Genomic DNA, 19,904 nt, shown 5'->3' on the forward strand with positions numbered 1-19,904 from the left:
AGAGCTGCCCCAGTAAACTACAGCAACATAAAATTAAACTGAAAGTGCAAACGAAACATTGAATACAAGACCATTGCGGCACCAGTTGAAAAATCAAGTCAAGTCAACTTTATTTCAAGTAGATATATCAAACAGGAAACATGTCCTCTGTAGAGCTTTAAAAATCGACATAAATATTTATTTTGTCATTTTTATTTGGACTTGATTTGATTATGAATCGGGTACGTGTTCCGTTAGTTTGCAGTTATCCTTTTTTTTTCATCCAATAATATTGATGTAATCATCAGTGAATTAGATCCATATAGGATGGAGTGCAGAAATTAAAGGCTGAATGAATTTCACAATAAAAACTCTACTTTCTCAAGTTACCAATTCAAATGCGCATTGTTTCAAACTAATTAAAAAATATAATCATTTGAAAAAAAAGGTTCATTTTCAAAAATGTGTATATTCAAAACATTTTGTTTACTTGACAAATAAACTCTCAATTCATGTTATATAGATGGAATAAATGAGTCCTACCATCAATTAGCGTAGTATTGTAAAGAACATAAAATCCCACCAGAATTTTTTACGGAACAAATACAATGAGCTACGTAATATTTCAGTATAATGAATTAAAATGTAATCTTACGTTCAATGTTTCTCAATTACCAGTGAATGACACGCATCTTCATACTTTCGACATATACAAATATAATAATGGTATGATACAAACGCAATTACACGATAGCGCGGCGTTTCCAATGATAGGTAAGATGAGTTAAATAGAAAAACAATAATATTTATTTTAGAAGGACTTGCGGATGGATATTCATGTACCTCGAATAATTAGATGATGCATGGATCTTTTATTAATTAAGATACACATTGTGTGTGATAAAATAAAATGTAAAGTACTTGTAGTTTTTATATGTAACGGCATATGTAGAACGTCGTCCCTCAGCACCTGAAACCAAAAAAAATGTATTATATATATATAATATGATGTTAAAGGGCCGATGACATTTTCTGAATTATAATTTTGGACCTTGAAATCTTTACTTGTAAAGACGTAATTCGATATGTTTTATTTAATATCTATAGAAATGCAAAAGAAAATGAATAATTAAATTACAAATTTAATTCGTTAAATAAAACCTGAAGCATATTTCAAAGTTTTCAAATGTAGCACTCGACATGACAAATATGCAAAATGTGCTTCATGGTTCGAACTCCTAAATATTTTGTTTTTGATATGTTGTTTAAAATGTCATAGCAAACAGAAATTTACATGTGGCTTTTTATATAATCCCTATTCTTAGGATATAAAAATTATATAGAATATACTGTAGAATTCAAAATTAAGGGGCTACATCTGTAACCATAGAAACTATTGGGTTTTCCTTTAGTATTATATCCTTAGAGAAGGCAGATTGTAATGAATTATTATACATTTAATCATAAAGACCTATAAAATAACAAATATGTACCATTTTTAGATGTATCAGAATGTGTATGAATCTTACAAAGACTGCTATTTAACATTCAAACTCGACGAACTTTGAACGGTATTGCGCATAAGCACAAAATGACTAATACATGGGAAAAGTACAAATGTTGAAATCGTACTCCTAATTATCACCATGTTGTTTCAAATTTCAAGCCATTGTAAAAAAAAAGATCACGTATGGGTTTTAGAAGCCGGTGATTGGTTGGTTTGGCCACCCGACAAAACAACCAATAATGTGTTAATTGAGGGAAAACATTTTAATAACCAGAAGTAGTCTTTGTACATCGAATTCTACCTTGTTCATATGGTTTTAATATACTTTTATGGGAACAAATTGTGCTCCTTTACTAGCTGACCTATTCCTTCACTCTTATGAGGCTGACTTTATAGCTGATCTGATCAGAAAGAAAGAATATTGTTTGGCTAGATCCTTCAATCTCAGTTTCTGCTATATAGATGACGTGTTATCTTTAAACAATCCTAATTTCGGGAATTTGATACATCGCATCTACCCAAAAGAACTTGAGATAAAAGATACTACAGACACTGTAAAGTCAGCCTCATATCTTGACCTACACTTAGAAATCGATGGTAAAGGAAAACTATTGACCAAACTTTACGACAAACGTGATGACTTTTCATTCAGAATTGTCAACTTTCCTTTCATCTGTGGCAACATTCCTTCGGCTCCTGCGTATGGAGCGTTCATATCACAACTCATACGTTATGCCAGAGCTTGCCGGGACTACGCAGACTTTTTGTATCGCGCTAGAACTCTGACAAATAGGCTTCTGGAACAGGGTTATGTTGCTACAAGATTGAAGTCATCACTACAGAAGTTTTATGGTCGTCATCATGAACTCGTGAATCGTTATGGTGTTTCCGTCAGCACCATGAAAACTGATTTATTCAACGGGTCATGGTTTTCCTTTACTCGTTTGTCTACCTCGGACTTGACTTTTTATGAGCAACTCGGCGGGTGTTTCTAGAAAAGCAGAGGACGCTTACCCTACCGATGCATTTGGTCCATACTCCCAGTTTTTAGTGGAGTCCGAGTTGCTCATTTACTTTTGTTACTTTGTATGTATGATTTTAGTTACTTTATGTTCTTTGTTGTGTATGTCTGTTTTCCATGTCTGGTCTTTGTCCCTGGATTACATTCTTTTGATTACCGCTATAACCTTGGTTCCCTTGATTACTCTTTTTAACATAATACGATGTTGCCAGCCGTTTGTACAAAAAATGTTTTATCTAAAAAAAACTCACCTTACACTGAGTACGAATTTAATCTAAACAGTTATTGTTTGTTGTAAATGCAAGAAACTGTGTGCGCATTACATTGAATAAACAATATGTGTTTATCTTAATAGTGTATTAAACACGTGCTAAGTCAATAAATGGCAATTCTCTTGTGGACATAGACTTCGCTGTAATATTTCTATTACAACAACAGGCTAAGATTCTAGATATTTATTTATGCTTACCGTAACTGCCCTTTTTCACAAATAAAACGCATTTTTCTTGACAAATGTAGTCACCCCATTTGAAGTCCCATGGAGCATACAATAACAGGCAATCAGATCCTCCTAGACTATCGTCTGGGTCATTTCCGCCCCAATCAGTTATTGTAAAACGAGATTTACTGGTGGCCCATATCCATTCAGATTCTTTGTCACTATCAGTTCCTCCGATCCAAAAGGCTACGTGAAAGAAATAACAATTTGCATGACTAGAAAAACTGTAAAACTTTTACCTATTTTGCAAGTCGAACACGGCGACTTTGACGAAAATAATGTTTTTAAATGCTTTCTGACTTCCACCTCAGGGCCCGGTTCCACAAAAAGTCTCAAATTGAGATTTTCCTTAAATCCTTCCCCAACCCAAGTTTTAACCAATCATATTACTTGATCATATTACTTGAAATTGAAGGTTTTAGGAAAAATTCAGGGCTTAAGGAAATTCTCAACTTATTTTTTTTTTTCATGAAACCCAGGCTAGGCAATTCTGTGAAAACAATGCTGTGGCTATCTACCAAAATGAACTTAAGTTGACCGAGACAAACAAAAACAGTACTCGTACACATTGTCTGGATTTATATATTACTACAATGGTAGCCTTCATACTAAAATTTATGACAAACGAGATGATTGTGAGTTTTCGTTTGTTATTTCCCATTTCTAGAAGATATTCTTCCTACGGTATTTATATTTCACAGCCGTTTTGCTGCTGTTAGTAACAAAGTGTCGGATTTTACTTTGCCCCTTTTTCACCTTTGCAAAGCTTTGATTGACATCAAATAGCACTTGAAGATTCTTATTTAAAAAAGGTGTTGCTCATCCAGTGTTTGTACGGAAATATACTCAATAAAAACAGTATTTCAAACAAAATCTCAGATATATCAGCTGTCTTTTATTTACTTGTACAGCTTTTTATTAGTTATTGTGATTCCAACGTTTGATAATAAAAATCTTTTTTTTTAACACATACCATATTTTGTTCGACAGGCATCTGCGCGTTAAAGGTAAAAAGACGGGATACATTTTATTGATCAGTATTACTTCAGGAAGACATAAAAATTTGTTACCACTACCTTTCGACAAAATATACCTATTTGAGAATAAACAAATCTCTCATGTATAACTATTAAACTTTCGAACAGAGATACATACTTACATGTACTATACCCTCTTTCTCTTGCACCAAATGCCATAAACTGTAGTGTATGATTCGAGTCACATTCTGCCAGCATGCCTTTATTTTCTTTACAATAGTTCTGAACGTAAAATGCTTACTTACATACTTATATGTTGCAATATATAATAACTTATAAATGAAAAACAAAGCTAATCATTTTAAAATACAAAATTACCTTACATACATGTGTATTTTAAACATTTCGATATGCTATACACGTGTTTCAAGGAGTAACTTCTCATCGGCAACATCAGAATCAAATATATAGAAATATCAGTTTTATACAAGGTGTACTCATTCACTATTGTGTTTATTTACCTGTTCTCTATCGCGTTTACTTGCGTTCACTTTCCTTTTGAGTTCACTTTTAATTTCCGTTATTCCGAATATTACGTTCTTAAAAAAAAACAAAACATATCCGCACCTAAGCCTCAGCTATTTGAAAATTCTAACCATCAAATCAGAAAACGTTTTCTCGTCAAACTTTTATTTTGTCAAACTAGTAAATACTTTGTGACAAGTTGTTAAGTAAATGGGAGATATAGAGTTATCTGAAAATCATAATAAATTTAGAGAGTTGGAGATGTTCATTCTGGATCCTCCAAGACAAGGGACGAATGTCCCTGCGACATTTTTGCCATGGAACATTACAATGACAAAATGGTACACGAGTTCATTTTCATGATGCACTGGACAACCGGTTTTTGAACGATTTGAATCGCATTTATTACTTGTATTATATAGTTTTATAATTTAGATTGCTTTTTTATTTAATCAACAAGCAGTTTATTACTTTGAAGTATCAAGCACAAATCTGTATATATTAAGCAAACTACAAATAAATTAACATTTGCTTCTTTCCCTTTCTATCTATAGATGTTGTGTTGCAGTCGTTAAGGAGAATAATCTAGACAGTTAGATGTAAATAAACACTGTTTGAATCTATAGTTGGCATATACCAAGCGGTTAGTGTTTTTTTTATTATACATATTGGGTATATAAAATGACTCAGACATTAAGTAAGTTTCTAATATTTTCGTCATTGTTTTACGGCTATCTAGTTATCTATCAGTAGATGAAAGTTAATGTTAAACATATTTTAGGAACATAAGTATTAGTTTTTCTATGTATTTGGAATATCATTATCGACCTATTTGACACTATCAATATCACTTGTTGGTTTACTCTCACCAATGCCTCCGTCCATGTCCCGATAAAGTCACTGAAGAAATAGCATGTGTTCATATGTCTTATCCATCCGTCAGGACATATCACTCCTGTAAAGACAAAATGATTACTTTTTATATGTTACCAACGTGTTAAACATATAATCAAGTCATATCAGTCCATTGACGGGACAGTACATTTTGTTACCTCTTCCCTCTAACTAAATGTTCATGTGTTTTATTGAGAAAGTGAGTGGGCTTGTAGGTCAATTTTAAGTAGGAGTTACAAATCATTTTGTTGTCATCCGGTTAAACCAAATTCTTCTATGACCATGTAAAAATGGTAGAATGTACTACATGAAATTCCATACAAATTCCATATGTGCTATGAATGTAAGAGAAATTATTTCACGGTGGCTAAAACAAACGAATAATTCTCTATTCAATTAATGCTTATATATGTTTGAAATGAATAGATTTGATTCGAACGCATTTATGCTTGAATGACCAAAATGGCGTAATTTCCTGAATGATCAACCAACAAGACCTCAAAATTAGACTCTTTTCTATGTTTGCCATAAATGGTTCAGTTTCGGTAATGACACAAAATATAAATAATTTGTTATCAAACAATGATTAAAACGCAAATAAATACACCTTAATTTTATCCTTACATATACGAAAATATAATATTAAAACAAACTACCTCAGTTGCTTCAAATATAAATAATTGACGATAAAATTATATTTTCGATACTGCAGATCTACGAAATATGCAAACTAGCAAGGTACTTAACCTTTATCAAGTTATCCGACAGATTTCCTATTAAAGATCATATAAAAACTTAAAAACTAAGAGCAAAAATTTTGGATTTATTTATTAAGGGTACTTTTTTTTTAAAGAATCAGGCGATATTAGGAAAATCAGAAATATGCATATCAAAACCCAACAAATATGACAATATAGATGTAATTTCACATAAGGATGATTTCTCGTTTTGAGAAGAGCATTATTTCAACTTGTATTTCCCGATTTGCTCAGAAATTTTCAATAGAATGATATAAAAATGAGGCTTTTGACAGAGTTATCTGCCTTTAAAGTGATCATTTTCAGTGCATTGCAATGAAATTATAACTCAGTTTAGCAATATGAAATGGAATTTTTGGGGGTTTTTTGTTTTGTTTTTGTTTTATTGTTTTGTTTTTTGTTTTTTTCTTTGTTTGATTTTTATTGACTTTTTTTTCAATTTCTTTGTTTTTTTTATGTTTTTGTTTATTTGTTTGTTTGTTTGTTTGTTTGTTTGTTTTTTGTCTTGATTAAAAAATAGTCAAATTAAACTTTCAAAATGAAGTTTTTTTTTCAAACCATGTTTTCCCGTTGCCTGATTTTATAGACACTGAAATTTAAAAAAATAAATTACCATTTCTCGGTTAGTTCCGGAACAATATCTTTCAAAAAGCATAAGATAAAGGTTTATTGTTGACTTATGGCACAATGAATGTACCCTTTGAACACTCATCTGCAATTCCTTTCAACAAGGCAGATACCCTTTTAAGACAGCATGTCATTAGTTTAAGACAAAAAACAATGCGGGAAGGTTGCTTTAATTCGGAGTTGTTACCCATTTATGAAACCAAAAACACAATGCACAGCTTTGCCACCCTTTTAAAATCATATAAGGTCAATCATAAAGACAAAATATATAGTTTTTTTTATGTTTTTGTTGATCATATAAGTTGTAGTAGATTTAAGTAAGCTTCATTTAAAACCCTTGAGAAGAATGAGAATGATATCTGATTAGCCAAGGGTATGTTCAACCTCTGTTGAAACCATCATTCAGTTGTTAACAAGTTAATGGACCGATAGGAAATCAAGAATTTAACACCGTTGAAAGTCAATGCTAGAGAACATTCATACACTTTTTTGGCGCTATTTGATTTTTTTATACATGTAATATTGATTATTTTAATAGGACGGCGATTCAGAACGATTTGCTTGCAGAAATATCTTTCAATCATCAAGACCTACGTAACCGTTCTAATGTGATGTCAGGAACGTCGCCCTTTTTTAACTCATTCACGTGTAAGATGAGGCAATTTCACAAAGCTAAAAACAGAAATAACCTAGCCTCTCAAGTGAGAAATTTCTATCTTTACCGTTCAAATGTCGGGGATCTGGTATAATAAGTATAACTAACCCACCTTTAGTTTTATCAGGTATTAATGAAGCCATGCCAATATATTTTTCTGTTTTTATATTATGAGGCACAGAGTACATATAACAATTCCACGTAGAATCTTCATACTCCGCTGCACAGCATGAATCATCAGTAGAACACAGGACCGCACACTTTATAACTGATTCAGATTTTCCAGTTACCGAATGAATTTTATTAGATACAATGATGCTATTTTCTAAAACAGCGAAGTCATCTGCCAAAGCAATAGAGAGAATCGGCCACAAATGCAAGATATTAGTTATTTCCAACATCACTATACTCTGTTCCGATTTACAATATCTGCCTCTATCTGTATATATATGAATCTGTTCCTTTGGGAAGCATGTGAAAAATCTAAAAAAAAACCGTCCAATTATATGTGTTTTATGTCGTCAGACGTATTGAAATACGCGTAATATTTATAACTGAGAGAATTTGATTGTTAAAATAAAATTCATTATACTGAATTATTAAATACGTCATTTTATTCCATCTGATATAAATTGTAGTTGAAATCTATATTTTATATTCTTTAGACTTGGGAAAGTAGAGTTTTGATTGTAAGAATCATTCAGCCATTTACCTCTGTATTCCATCGTAAAGAAATCGAATGCATTTGATTACTGATTAATATTTGATGAAAATAGAATTAACAACAAAATTACCGAACACTAACCCGATCCATTATCAAGCAAAGTCCACAATAATCCTGAAAAAATAGGTATTACACCATCGGTCTTCCTGGTACTGCAATGGTCCTGACATGGAACAGGCATTTCAAACGAAATGATAGGTTAAATCCATAGCGCTCAAAACCTACCACTTCCACTGCGACGAGAAGATATAGATTATTCTGTGAGATAATGCAGCATGAAGAAATCAACGAACAGCACGACAGGACGTTTCAAAGGAATAGTGACATCTTTACTTTTATTATTACTTGTGTTTGTAGTTTTTTCGGCAGTGGCCGAGTTTGAAAAGGTGGTAGTTATGATAACCCCAAAGTAAAGTACTTTAACCTTGCCGCATTTTTCGGGTCTGTCCCAAGTCAGGAATTTTTGGCCTGTATGTGTTTTGTGTTGTTTTCACTTTCAGTTTACTTTTCAGTTGCTCGGGTATAAAGAGGCACTTGTACCTGTGTGTAAAATGTGGCCTTACGTCCAACTGCAGTTTGCCCATGTGTTGCGAGGGTTTTCTTGTCGTGCATTGAAGGCCCATGTTTTGCATTGAGCTGACATTTGTCGACATATTTTTGTATACATTCCTTTTGTTTTAATTCATAGAAGCATATCATGTTTATATATAACTCATGTAAACGTCGTTTACCTTTGCAAAGTATATTACGTGACTATTAATTGTTTTCAGCAATCAGATTGTCATATAGCAAGGAATGTTGTGTGTGTGTGTGTGTGTGTGTGTGTGTGTGTGTGTGTGTGTGTGTGTGTGTGTGTGTGTGTGTGTGTGTATTCCGCCTCGTAGCCAGACAGGTACAGACAGATAGAAAACCATCTATGGGCCTCAATCAAAAAACATTTGAAGTTCACTTTTATTTGATGAATGCACATAGTGTGTGGTAAAAAGCTGAAAATATACAAAAAAGGATTTTCCTAAATAATTGTCCAATCAAAATTATCATACATTCAAAATATCAAAGATATTTATCAGAATCAAAATACAGATAACAAATAATACATCACACAATATTTTAAAGAAAAGTGTTATGAAATAAACTTGAATTATCTCCCTTTATGATGCAGGGGTAAGATCAATTTTTCAAAAAGGAAAGTCTCCCCCTCAAAGTATCTCAAAATATCTCAAAACTGGTGAAGGGAATGTGGGATGCATAAATAATTATGATATATCATATTTTACGTCACAATATCATTAATACTGCAAGTGGAATGAAAACAACTCAAAATACCTATCATAAACTATAAAGGCATGGCTTAACTAGGCAAAATGTAAGAAAACAACATGTGTGCCAATTGTGTAAAAAATATCATTAATTTCTCTTTTCCCATCAAAAATATGTATGCAACTATAAAATATACGCATTAAAGATAATAATAAGACTTACATAGTGGTCTGTCATGAAAAGATTGACTCAAAACATCTCGATGGAAAACGCTTTGGTTCAATGCTCTGACTTCTGTGGTTCACATGTAATCTCAAACCCGGAAACAGGAAATGACTCAAAAATGAAAGTAAAAGTACAATATCCAAAATAGAAATCAAGCGTACCCTAGGGTCATGAAATAGGACATAGGAATAGGTTAAAATTAGAACATCTAAATATATCAAATGTTAGATATAACTAATGAAAATATAACTAAACAATACCTATTGGGACAAGGGAAAAATATCAAAATTGTAATTGAGAACATTACACTCCCCGTCTGATATGAAAATATCACTACTTAAAATTGAATGCAAAGACACAAAGAAAAATCCCAAACATATAGTTTACCTAACTATAGTTAATCATAAAAAAACAAAAACCATAATACAACAAATGTAAAAAATAAAGTCCATGATTCACAGTTCTCACAAAGTTCACACCTCATTATGGCTTAAAAGAATATTTTGTGTGATAGGTCTCACATACACACGAGGTTGACCATCTTTAATTGTCCTTAACATAACTTTTTGGACGTGACTGTCTTTACTTGGAAACACATGCTCGACAATAGCAAGAGGCCAAAAGTTTCTATGTTGTTCATTGTCTTTTAGAATCACAATGTCACCTTCTTTTATATCGATTTTAGTCTGTTGCCACTTCCTTCTAAGTTGTAGTGTTTGCAAATATTGTCGTTGCCACCGAGTCCAAAATTGGTCTGCCATAATTTGAACTAGTTTCCACTGTGAAGTATACACATCTCGGATGTTTAGATTGCTAAAGTTTTCAACACATGCATCTGTTTTAGTAGTTAATAGAGAATTAGGTGACAAGACATCAGGAAATCCTGCATAGGATATAGCTTCTCCTAGCTCAGTAGCAAGTACAGCACTATATAGTTCCAATCTGGGTATTGTATGACCTTTTACTGGTGCAAGTTTTGACTTTCCCATAATGAAGCCTAAAAAGCAGTACTATCATTGTCAATTGCTTTCAGATGGGCAACTGCAGATATTGCTTGTTCACTCGCGTCACAAAAGATGTGGATTTCAGGATTGTGTACAGACGATATTGAAATAGGAACGATCATGCGTGGGATTTTAAAGCTATCTAACGATTTAAGTAATGCAAGCCACAAGTTCCATTTTTCCTCATGATCAGGACTTAGAGGTTCATCCCAATCAGTGCCAGGGGGAATAACTTGATGGAGGAGAATCTTTCCACTAATAGTAACAGGTGCAATGAAACCTAATGGATCAAACAAACAATTGTTTGTTGATAGCATGCTTCGACAAGTAGCTGGTCTGTTAAGGATATGGTGTTGAAACACAAAACTGTCAGATTGAAGGTTCCAAGATAGTCCTAAACTTTGATGGGTAGGTAACATGTCATGACACAGATCTAGAGTTTTAAGCTCTTTACCAAGATCATCATTTGGGAAGGCTTTCATAACTTCTACGCTGTAAGATACGATTTTATGAAATCGGATGTGTCCATTTTGCTTCAATTCGTCCTGTGTTCTTTTCACAAGATCAATTGCATATTCGGCATTTGTAACAGAGGTTAGACCGTCATCAACATAAAAATCAGTAGAAACAAAGTTTTTGACGTCATTCCATTCTCAGAATTCGAAGCGGCAAGTCGTAAACCATAAGTTGCTATAGCAGGAGAAGGTGTATTGCCAAATACATGAGACGTCATTCGGTACTCAATGAGTGGTTGATTGAAATTATTGTTCTGGTACCAAAAGAATCTCAAATAGTCTCTATGATTCTCTATTACACGGAAACGGTAAAACATTTGTTCAATATCGCCAGTTATGGCTACTTCATTCAAACGAAAACGCGAAAGAATACCAATCAAGCTATTGGTAAGATCAGGTTCTGTCATTAAAAGACTGTTTAGTGATACACCCTCATAAACAGCTGATGAATCAAATACACCTCGGATTTCATTCGGTTTCTTTGGGTGGTACACCCCAAATAAAGGAAGATACCAACATTTTCCAGCAAAGGTAGTTGGTGCTGTTTCTGCTGCACCGCTCTTCAATACTTTATCCATAAAGGTCATGAACTGATCACGCTTCAAAGGATTTTTATGCAAGTTTCTATCAAGTATCAGTGCTCTTTTGTGGGCTTGTTGGCGATTGTTAGGTACAGGTGGTTTAGGTTATTTAAACGGTAGTGGTGCTGTCCAGAAACCTGTTTCATCCTTAACAAAACTACTTTTCATCAGAGAAACAAATTGCTTATCTTCTACAGAAAGATCAACTTTGTTGTCATATGGAGTTTTTGCAAATATTTCATCCTGAATATCAAGTTTAGGTTGACTGATTTCAAAGTTGTACTCACACAGTGGAAATGTTGTATGCCTACCATTGCTGAGAACATTTGTCTTACGAACATTAATAGAAGATGGTGCATGTACCTTACCAAGACAGACTTCTCCAATGACACCCCAACCGAGTGGGAGTTTCTGTGCAAAAGGTTGACCTTTACCTCCAATAATTTGATCTTGAACATGGTGGATCTCAGGAATATCACGCCCTATAAGAAGTTCAACTTTGACATTAGTATCTAGTTTAGGTAAGTATTGAGCTATTCTACTGAGATGTGAGTGTGCTGAGGCAACGTCAGCTGTTGCTATTTCAGGTAAGTCATTAAGAATACATTCACATTCAATTACGTCAGGTAGATCAAAAGAGCATTTGTTGCTTACTGATTTGACAACTAACCCGTTGACAAGCCCACCAGTTAAGGTGGATTTACCGGAACATGAAGACATATTAAATGTTTTTGATGTACCTACAACACCAAGTTTATCTAATAGAATAGGCGACGCTAGAGATTTATTGCTCTGGTCATCTATGGCAGCGTATACTCTAACAGAGTTTTCGGGTGCGGTAACGCAATAAACATCTACGAGAACCGAGAATCTACATGAACGTCCACCAAGAAGATTTCCAAATAATGTAGTACATTTTGTAGAAACAATGTATTTGACTGACTCCCCGCCATGATTGTTTGAAGTTTCATTGTGTGAATTCAATGACTTATCTATATGTAGTGCAGTAGGGTGACGTGTATTTCCACAAATCTGACATTTAACAGAAACCTTACAGTTTACAGCTACATGTTCACTCGATTGGCTGCATTTGAAGCAAATGTTCTTTTCACGAAGAAATTTCTTACGGTCTTGAAAGGTAAGCTTTCTAAAGCTGCGACAATCATTTAAAGAATGACCCGCTTTATGTAACGGACAGCGTACTAAACTACTTGAGGTAACGTCTAATCTTCTAGAAACAACAGAAGTACGAGGTTTGGTAGTGCCTACTTGATTAGTGCGGGTGTATGCAAAAGCTGGATCATTTCGAATATTACAGGTATCTCTAATGAAGCTGACAAAAACACTGAACGGAGGGAATATAACAGAATGTGATTTTTTGTAAGCTGAAGCAACAGTTGTCCATTTCTCTTGCAAAAAGTGTGGCAGTTTAGAAATAATAGGAATAACACCAGATGATGAGTTGTAATAACTGAGCAAAGTAGCGTATTGTGGATTTAACATCGCTGATTCTACCTCCGTAAGAATGTCTAACAAATCATAGAGTTTTACATGTTCTTTAACAGTGATTGACGGAAACGAGTTAGGCTTTCGTTTTAGAGCACTTTCTATCCTTTCGGGTCTTCCGTATCGTTCAAACAAACGTTCATAAATTCGCTGAAGTCCTTTAACAGGATCATGAGCATTGGCAACACGGATACTTGATGCGAATTTCGAAGATTCAGACACTAACCACTTTACAAGAAGATCTATTACTTCAAATGGAGAAACGCCTAATTCTCGGGTAATACTTTGAAATGAAGCTCGCCAAGATTCATATGACTCAGGTTTATCGTCAAATTTCACGAATCTGGACAGCAGAAAGTCTTTTCTGAAAATAAGTTTCGAAATATCAGACATGGCATTATTTGTAGTCTGACTTTGTGGTATTTGACTGTTTTGTACGCTATTCAAGAATGGCAACTGTTTCTGTTGAGAATCCATTTCTACAGTGTTTGTTTTTGGTAACTTGAGATTTTGCACATATTCATAAGTGTCTTTTTGTTTCGTATCACCAAGATTGGAGCATACATCTTTTTGTTCCTCATCACCTTGTTCTAGAATGCGTGCTTCTGTTTCGGCTGCTGCTACTTTACTTTCCTGTTTTATTACAATGATATCTGCCTCTAAGGCTGCTTTTTGCTTCAAGAGTTCGCTTTATTTTTAATGTATTCTAAGAGTACCTTTTCGGATTCAGCCCTTGCTCTTTTATGACTTGCTGTAGTACCCGAGGATGATCCACTAATTTCTGACATTCTCTCTACCATATCTAACTTCTTATTCTTGATTTCTAAAATTACTTTTCGAAAAGTTTCATTACATCTTTGAAAATTGTCAATATGATCAACCAAATACTGCTGAGATTCACTAGTGTTTGCTCTTTGAAGGAAACCTTTATAGAAATTAAATTTAAAGGATTTTTTTTATTTTTTTAACAAGTTATGCTCGCATTACCAACTTTGGGATAGTTTATGCTGGTATGAAGCGCTTTCCGATTCATGAAGCGTGAACCGCCCAATAATTGGTTATTTCGCATAACCTGATCAAAAATTAAAAACAATCTTTGAAAACATGTTAACAAATTATCATTTGTTCACTTGATAAAACCAACTTTGAATGTAGATTTTTTTTTTAAATGGAGAAAAAAACTCTCGGCTATATTTATTTTACATGAAAATATCCTAAAAAGTACTTGTTTTTCCAATATACAAATTAAACACATTTTTTAGTTAAAATGCATAAAATCCACAACCATATGCTTTTGATACACATCATTGGAAGGAAAATATCACTTATAGAATTTATGACCATGTGTACTTGTAGAATGGTTTTGAAAAAGCATCCCTGTATCAATTTGATCCGATGGAGCAGTGTAGCGAATAGAGTCGTCACATTCTGAGACGTTGTATAATATTGATTTGATGTGACATGCATCATTAATTTGATCCTCTATCCTACATAATAACACCTAGATGAACGGTCCCGTGCAACCATATATCGTGTACTAACTTACAGCCCTAAATTAATCCTACGAGGAGGAATGACCCGGCCAGCGGAAGCTATATTTTATATAGCCTAGCTGGCCGAGTGGTCTAGGGCGCTGGACTTTGTGCAGGCGGTGTTGCCATAGATGTCACAGCAGTACGAGTTCGAGTCCCGCGGAGGGAACGACCAAAAATTTGCATTGCAAATTTGACAGTTCTAACATCGTTGGAAATTTTTCAGACCTTTCTATACGTTTATACATCTTCCCTGTATCCATTTGATCCAATGGAGCAGTGTAGCAAATAGAGTCGTCACATTCTGAGACGTTTGTATATATATATATATATATATATATATATATATAAACGTCTAAATATGTTTAACATCACCAGAAGATGGTAAAATTAACATTGGATATTTCGGATAACTGATATCCTTCTCCAGTGCCGATGTAGTATGCAGTCCCTTGGCGAAACAGAACAACCTTTCAACAGGCGTATGAATGGTCATCGCAGTGACTATAAATGCAAACCAGACCTCCCTCTAAGTCGCCATCTTCGTTCCGCCAGACACACCCAGGAGGATCTACACAACATTGTTGTTACGATCATAGAACATAATAAAAACTGGTCAAAATGTAAAAGGGTATCTCGGGAAAGCTTTTGGATGAAGAAATTACAAACAACTTCTCCAGATGGAATAAACGAGAAAAAATAGTTCATTTTAGATCTTGGTCTAAGGCTAGTACAGCACTATATGATATACATCAATACGCCGTACTACTATATTTTAACTTTTTTTTTAAAATTGTTTTCCACAGTTAATTTCTACTATTAATTTTGATAAAAAGACCCCCTTTGTTATTTTCATTCAGGCTCCTTACCATTTGCGTAATTTTGCCTTTGATAAATGTACAATCACCCTCAGCGTACGTGATTCAGCTTCTGAATCTCTTTTGATCTTCAACTTTGTGAGTTTTATGCTCATAATGTTATATGAGTTTTATGCTGAAGCAGGATATCAGTTATCCGAAATATTCAATGTAAATTTTACCATCTTATGGTGATTTTCAACATATTTAGACGTTTGTTACATTTATTGTTATGTTTTTCATCGTTTTTAACTATCCATCACCCCGTAAGAGTGATTGTTGACTTTTATTTAGACGATTAATATAGATGGTGCACTTCTATGAATCAAAAAGTATTAAACGATTTGCACTGTTTGAGTTCAACAGAAATATAACAAGAATGGTTATATTGAATATGGCAATGAGACAACAACCCTAACGGGATGACAAATGGCAGCTCAAGGCCACCCATGGATCTTCAATGAACGACTAGAAAACTCTCACACCACAAAGCAGACCGCAGCTATCTCTAAAATCACATTATACCCACAATGTACAGCGAAAGAGTTGACCAAATAAACTACAGCAACATAAAATTAAACTGAAAGTGAAAACGAAACATTGCATACAAAACCATTGCGACTCCAGTTGAGAAATCAAGTCAAGTCAAGTTAACTTTATTTTAAAGTAAATATATAAAACAGGAAACATATGCTCTGTATAGCTATTAAAATCGACATAAATATCTATTTTATAGATGAAATAAATGAGTCCTACCATCAATTTGCGTAGTATTGTAAAGAACATAAAATCCCACCAGAATTTGTAACGGAACAAATACAATGAACTACTTAATATTTCAGTATAATGAATTTTCACTGTAATCTTACTTCAATGTTTCTCAATTACCAGTAAATGAGACGTTTCTCAACACTTTCGACATATACAACTATAAAACATAGCTTTTTTTTTTAGATTTTCAACATGATTTCCAAAGTAACATAATTCATAGCAATAGTTATATTGATGAAATACTATACATATAGAGGCCCTTAGGCGGATGCTTATTATTCGAAACAGAATACAGTGTTGCTCGAAATAACTAGAATATTAAATCTGAGTATATAATCTAGTTGAAGGTTAAATTGTAGTAGCTACTGGTGAAGATGTAGTTATTGTAAGTGATATTGTTTCAGTTATTGGTGTAGATAATCTAGTTGAAGGTTAAATTGTAGTAACTACTGGTGAAGATGTAGTTATTGTAAGTGATATTGTTTCAGTTATTGGTGTAGATAATCTACTTGTAGGTTAAATTGTGGTAGCTACTGGTGAAGATGTAGTTATTGTAAGTGAAATTGTTTCAGTTATTGGTGTAGATAATCTACTTGTAGGTTAAATTATGGTAGCTACTGGTGATATTATATGCTTCGTTATATTGACATTACCATACTGTTACATTTGGATAGTATTCAATAAAACACAAAGGAAACAATTTTCAAAATTTGGGACCGTATCGTCCCCTAACTAGGTTAACGAAGCCAATGGTATAATTAAGTAATATAACGTTGTTCCAATTTTTCAAGCATATACTGACGAAAAATGGGATATAAACAGTAATATAATGTTTAAAAGCATGTAAACTGCATTCTTAATGATTCAGATATTCTCTTATCAAATGCCACCTATGTTTGATGTCCCTGAAATGACTCTTAATCAATATTCGACATAATAAACGACTCTATTTTTTATTTATAATAGATTGTGAAATATAATTTTCAATTTCCAAACAAAAATCAATCGAACTAAATTAAATTACTATAATTACAGTTGAAATTGTCTACATCAATTTATTGTAAATGGTAGATTAAACAATAAAATAAAAAAAGAAACAACACATAAATGATATATTCAATTTACTTTAAAAAATTTACAAAACAACACGTGTATCCTCCCCCATGCTCCACCAAAAAAAGAAAAAAAAAGAAAAAAAAGAAAAAGAAAAAGAAATCGAAAAATGCAGGAATAATTCATCTTATGTTTGCATTCAATCCTTTACTGATTTGATGTTTGTACTCAATCGATACTGAAACTGACTCTGACAGGATAAAAACTAAATGAAAAACACCCATTTGAAAGTAGATTACTGATTCCTACTAATTAAGTACCAGTCCATATAACATGCAGATAATGCCTTTGGTAAGAAGATTTATTTTGTAGAAAACCCACCCATGAATCAGACAATGCATTTTTTGGTCTACACATGCTATATCTTTTCAGTGACAATAATCCTTTCTGTTTGAGATCTGTACATAGAAAACTACATTTTAATATCCCACTAAAATCAACTAAATAAAACCAAATAAAGAACGATAACTCTTGCAAAGTGCTTATTTCATGTACAATCTATATACATTTTATGTCACAAGCGCAAACCGTAGATGGAGACTGGTTATGTGATCTATAACGGTTTCTAAACAAGAAACAAAACTGAATTCTGTTAGTTTTTAACATGCATGAATCACCTCCTATCTGATTTGCATAAAGACTGCTACTTAAATAGAGTATTTATAAGGAAAAAAAAGCAGACAGGGGGTAATTCATGCATGTCACAATCTCATGGAATTTACTTACATTTCTGATTCAAAACCACATAAACATTCTTAGTTTTTCATTTTGGTGTTGCGCTTTTGGAATAAAATTCATATAGAGCGTTATCGTTATTAATTTGGTTTCGTTTGGTTGATTTTAGAGGGAGGTAAAAGTGCAAGGACTGTTGGCACATAGAAGTGTAGCATATATATACCAAAAAGCATCGTTTGTTTGGTGTGTATTTCTTCACCATGAATCACTTTACCACATATAGTGTCTGAATTTTATATGGACTGGTACTTGTGATACTGTGAATATTAATAGGACATTAATGCAAAATGTCTGTAATTAAATAGACAAGTTTTAAATTGAAATATATCTTTTAACAAAATCAAATATCTAACATCAATTATTCAGTCGCATCTATCATATTACATTCTGTCATTTTTCTGTTATGATAGACAGGTTTGCTCTATCATGTATATATAAACTTAGCACGCAACGCTGAACTTTCCCACTTTAGTCACTAGTGGTTGAGTATTAATAAATTCGCACTAAGCGCAATTATATCTGATAGATTGGGGACGTTGACCATAGAATCAGGCTAGCGATACCACCACGGTCTCATATTATTTCTTTCTGATAATTCTTAAATACTATACCATGTAGTCAGATATTCTAGGAAATTAAAGCATTTCCTTCTATCAAAGGTGCTAATAATATTCATTAATACTCTTAATCTTGAACTTTTGGGAAATTGTCACGCATCAGAAACGTTGTTTGTTTGCCGCTTTTACACCTTCGAATGGAAACAATAATACATGTAAAGTATGTGTTTTATCACATTTTATACAATTGTACGTATATGTACAGATGCAAATCTTATAAATGAGTGATTGAATCATTGAGTGATTGCGCGTTACAATCCATAGTATATTGAGTGATACGATTTGAGCAATAAGCGGTGAGCGATCAAAATAAATGATGAGTGATTGAGCAATGAGCGAGTGAATATTGATACAGGGACAGCTGGTCCGTGATCCGAGTTTTTAAAGGAGTTCGGGTTCCTCATTTTCTTTTGTAACATTTTTCTTGTATTATTTTGGTTATTTTATGTCCTTTGTTCTGTCTGTTTTCCATGTCTGTTTTTGTCCCTGGATTACATTCATTTAATTTCAGTTAGAATCTTGGTTCCCTTTATTACCATTTAGGAAGTTCAAATGTAAGCCGCTAGGTCATATTTATACAGTCAGAAATAACCTCAATTTCAAGCATAACTAACTGATATGAGATGACAACTTCATTCAAAAGAACAGCAGTAATGACACTAAAACTAACTTACACTTGAAAATATGGAAGAAAAGTTTTTACATCTGAGTGTTTTGTTTGTTCGAAATCATACCAATCATACAAAGTAGGGTCTGTTAGCTTCAAAACAAAAGATACAATACAAATGCAACTTCAACATTGATTGAAATATTAAAATTAATGTAATCTATCACCGCGATAATCATATTCATTTACAATCAGTTTGTTATCTTATAGAATTTGTGTCCCTAAGAAATGACAATAATAACTTTCAATAAGAATTTGGCGAAAGAAATAGAAAAGGCAACCCATGCGATACTATTGTAAAATTGAATTTAATGTCATCTTTACAATCAAATTTTCCATCGATTACCAAATAAAT

At 33.2% G+C, this 19,904-nt stretch overlaps 3 protein-coding genes across 4 annotated transcripts; all 3 read right to left on the reverse strand.

Moving 5' to 3' along the window:
* Positions 1-206: 206 nt before the first annotated feature.
* Positions 207-8,689, reverse strand: LOC148598164 (C-type lectin domain family 4 member G-like). 2 transcript variants are annotated; one of them, XM_088560740.1, is made up of 6 exons: positions 8,248-8,689; positions 7,555-7,925; positions 5,378-5,463; positions 4,166-4,265; positions 2,977-3,192; positions 207-949 (listed from the first exon to the last, which is right to left on the reverse strand). In XM_088560740.1, the coding sequence occupies exons 2-6, from the start codon at positions 7,841-7,843 to the stop codon at positions 855-857; spliced, it is 786 nt and encodes a 261-aa protein (XP_088416866.1). In that variant the 5' UTR covers positions 7,844-7,925; positions 8,248-8,689; the 3' UTR covers positions 207-854. The 2 variants fall into 2 exon arrangements, with proteins under 2 accessions (XP_088416866.1, XP_088416867.1); XM_088560741.1 differs by lacking the exon at positions 8,248-8,689 and having other exon boundaries at positions 7,555-8,019.
* A 414-nt stretch (positions 8,690-9,103) lies between these two features.
* LOC148598165 (uncharacterized) lies at positions 9,104-14,367 on the reverse strand. The gene has a single exon (XM_088561946.1). It carries the CDS (start codon positions 13,732-13,734, stop codon positions 11,857-11,859), a length of 1,878 nt encoding a protein of 625 aa, XP_088418072.1. The 5' UTR covers positions 13,735-14,367; the 3' UTR covers positions 9,104-11,856.
* LOC148598166 (uncharacterized) lies at positions 11,251-11,748 on the reverse strand. The gene has a single exon (XM_088562149.1). It carries the CDS (start codon positions 11,746-11,748, stop codon positions 11,251-11,253), a length of 498 nt encoding a protein of 165 aa, XP_088418275.1.
* Positions 14,368-19,904: the final 5,537 nt, after the last annotated feature.

Source organism: Perna viridis, chromosome 14 (genome assembly GCF_037379345.1).
Source record: "Perna viridis isolate PV_CMFRI_1.1 ecotype Kerala chromosome 14, ASM3737934v1, whole genome shotgun sequence".
In the NCBI taxonomy this organism is placed as follows: Eukaryota; Metazoa; Mollusca; class Bivalvia; order Mytilida; family Mytilidae; genus Perna; species Perna viridis.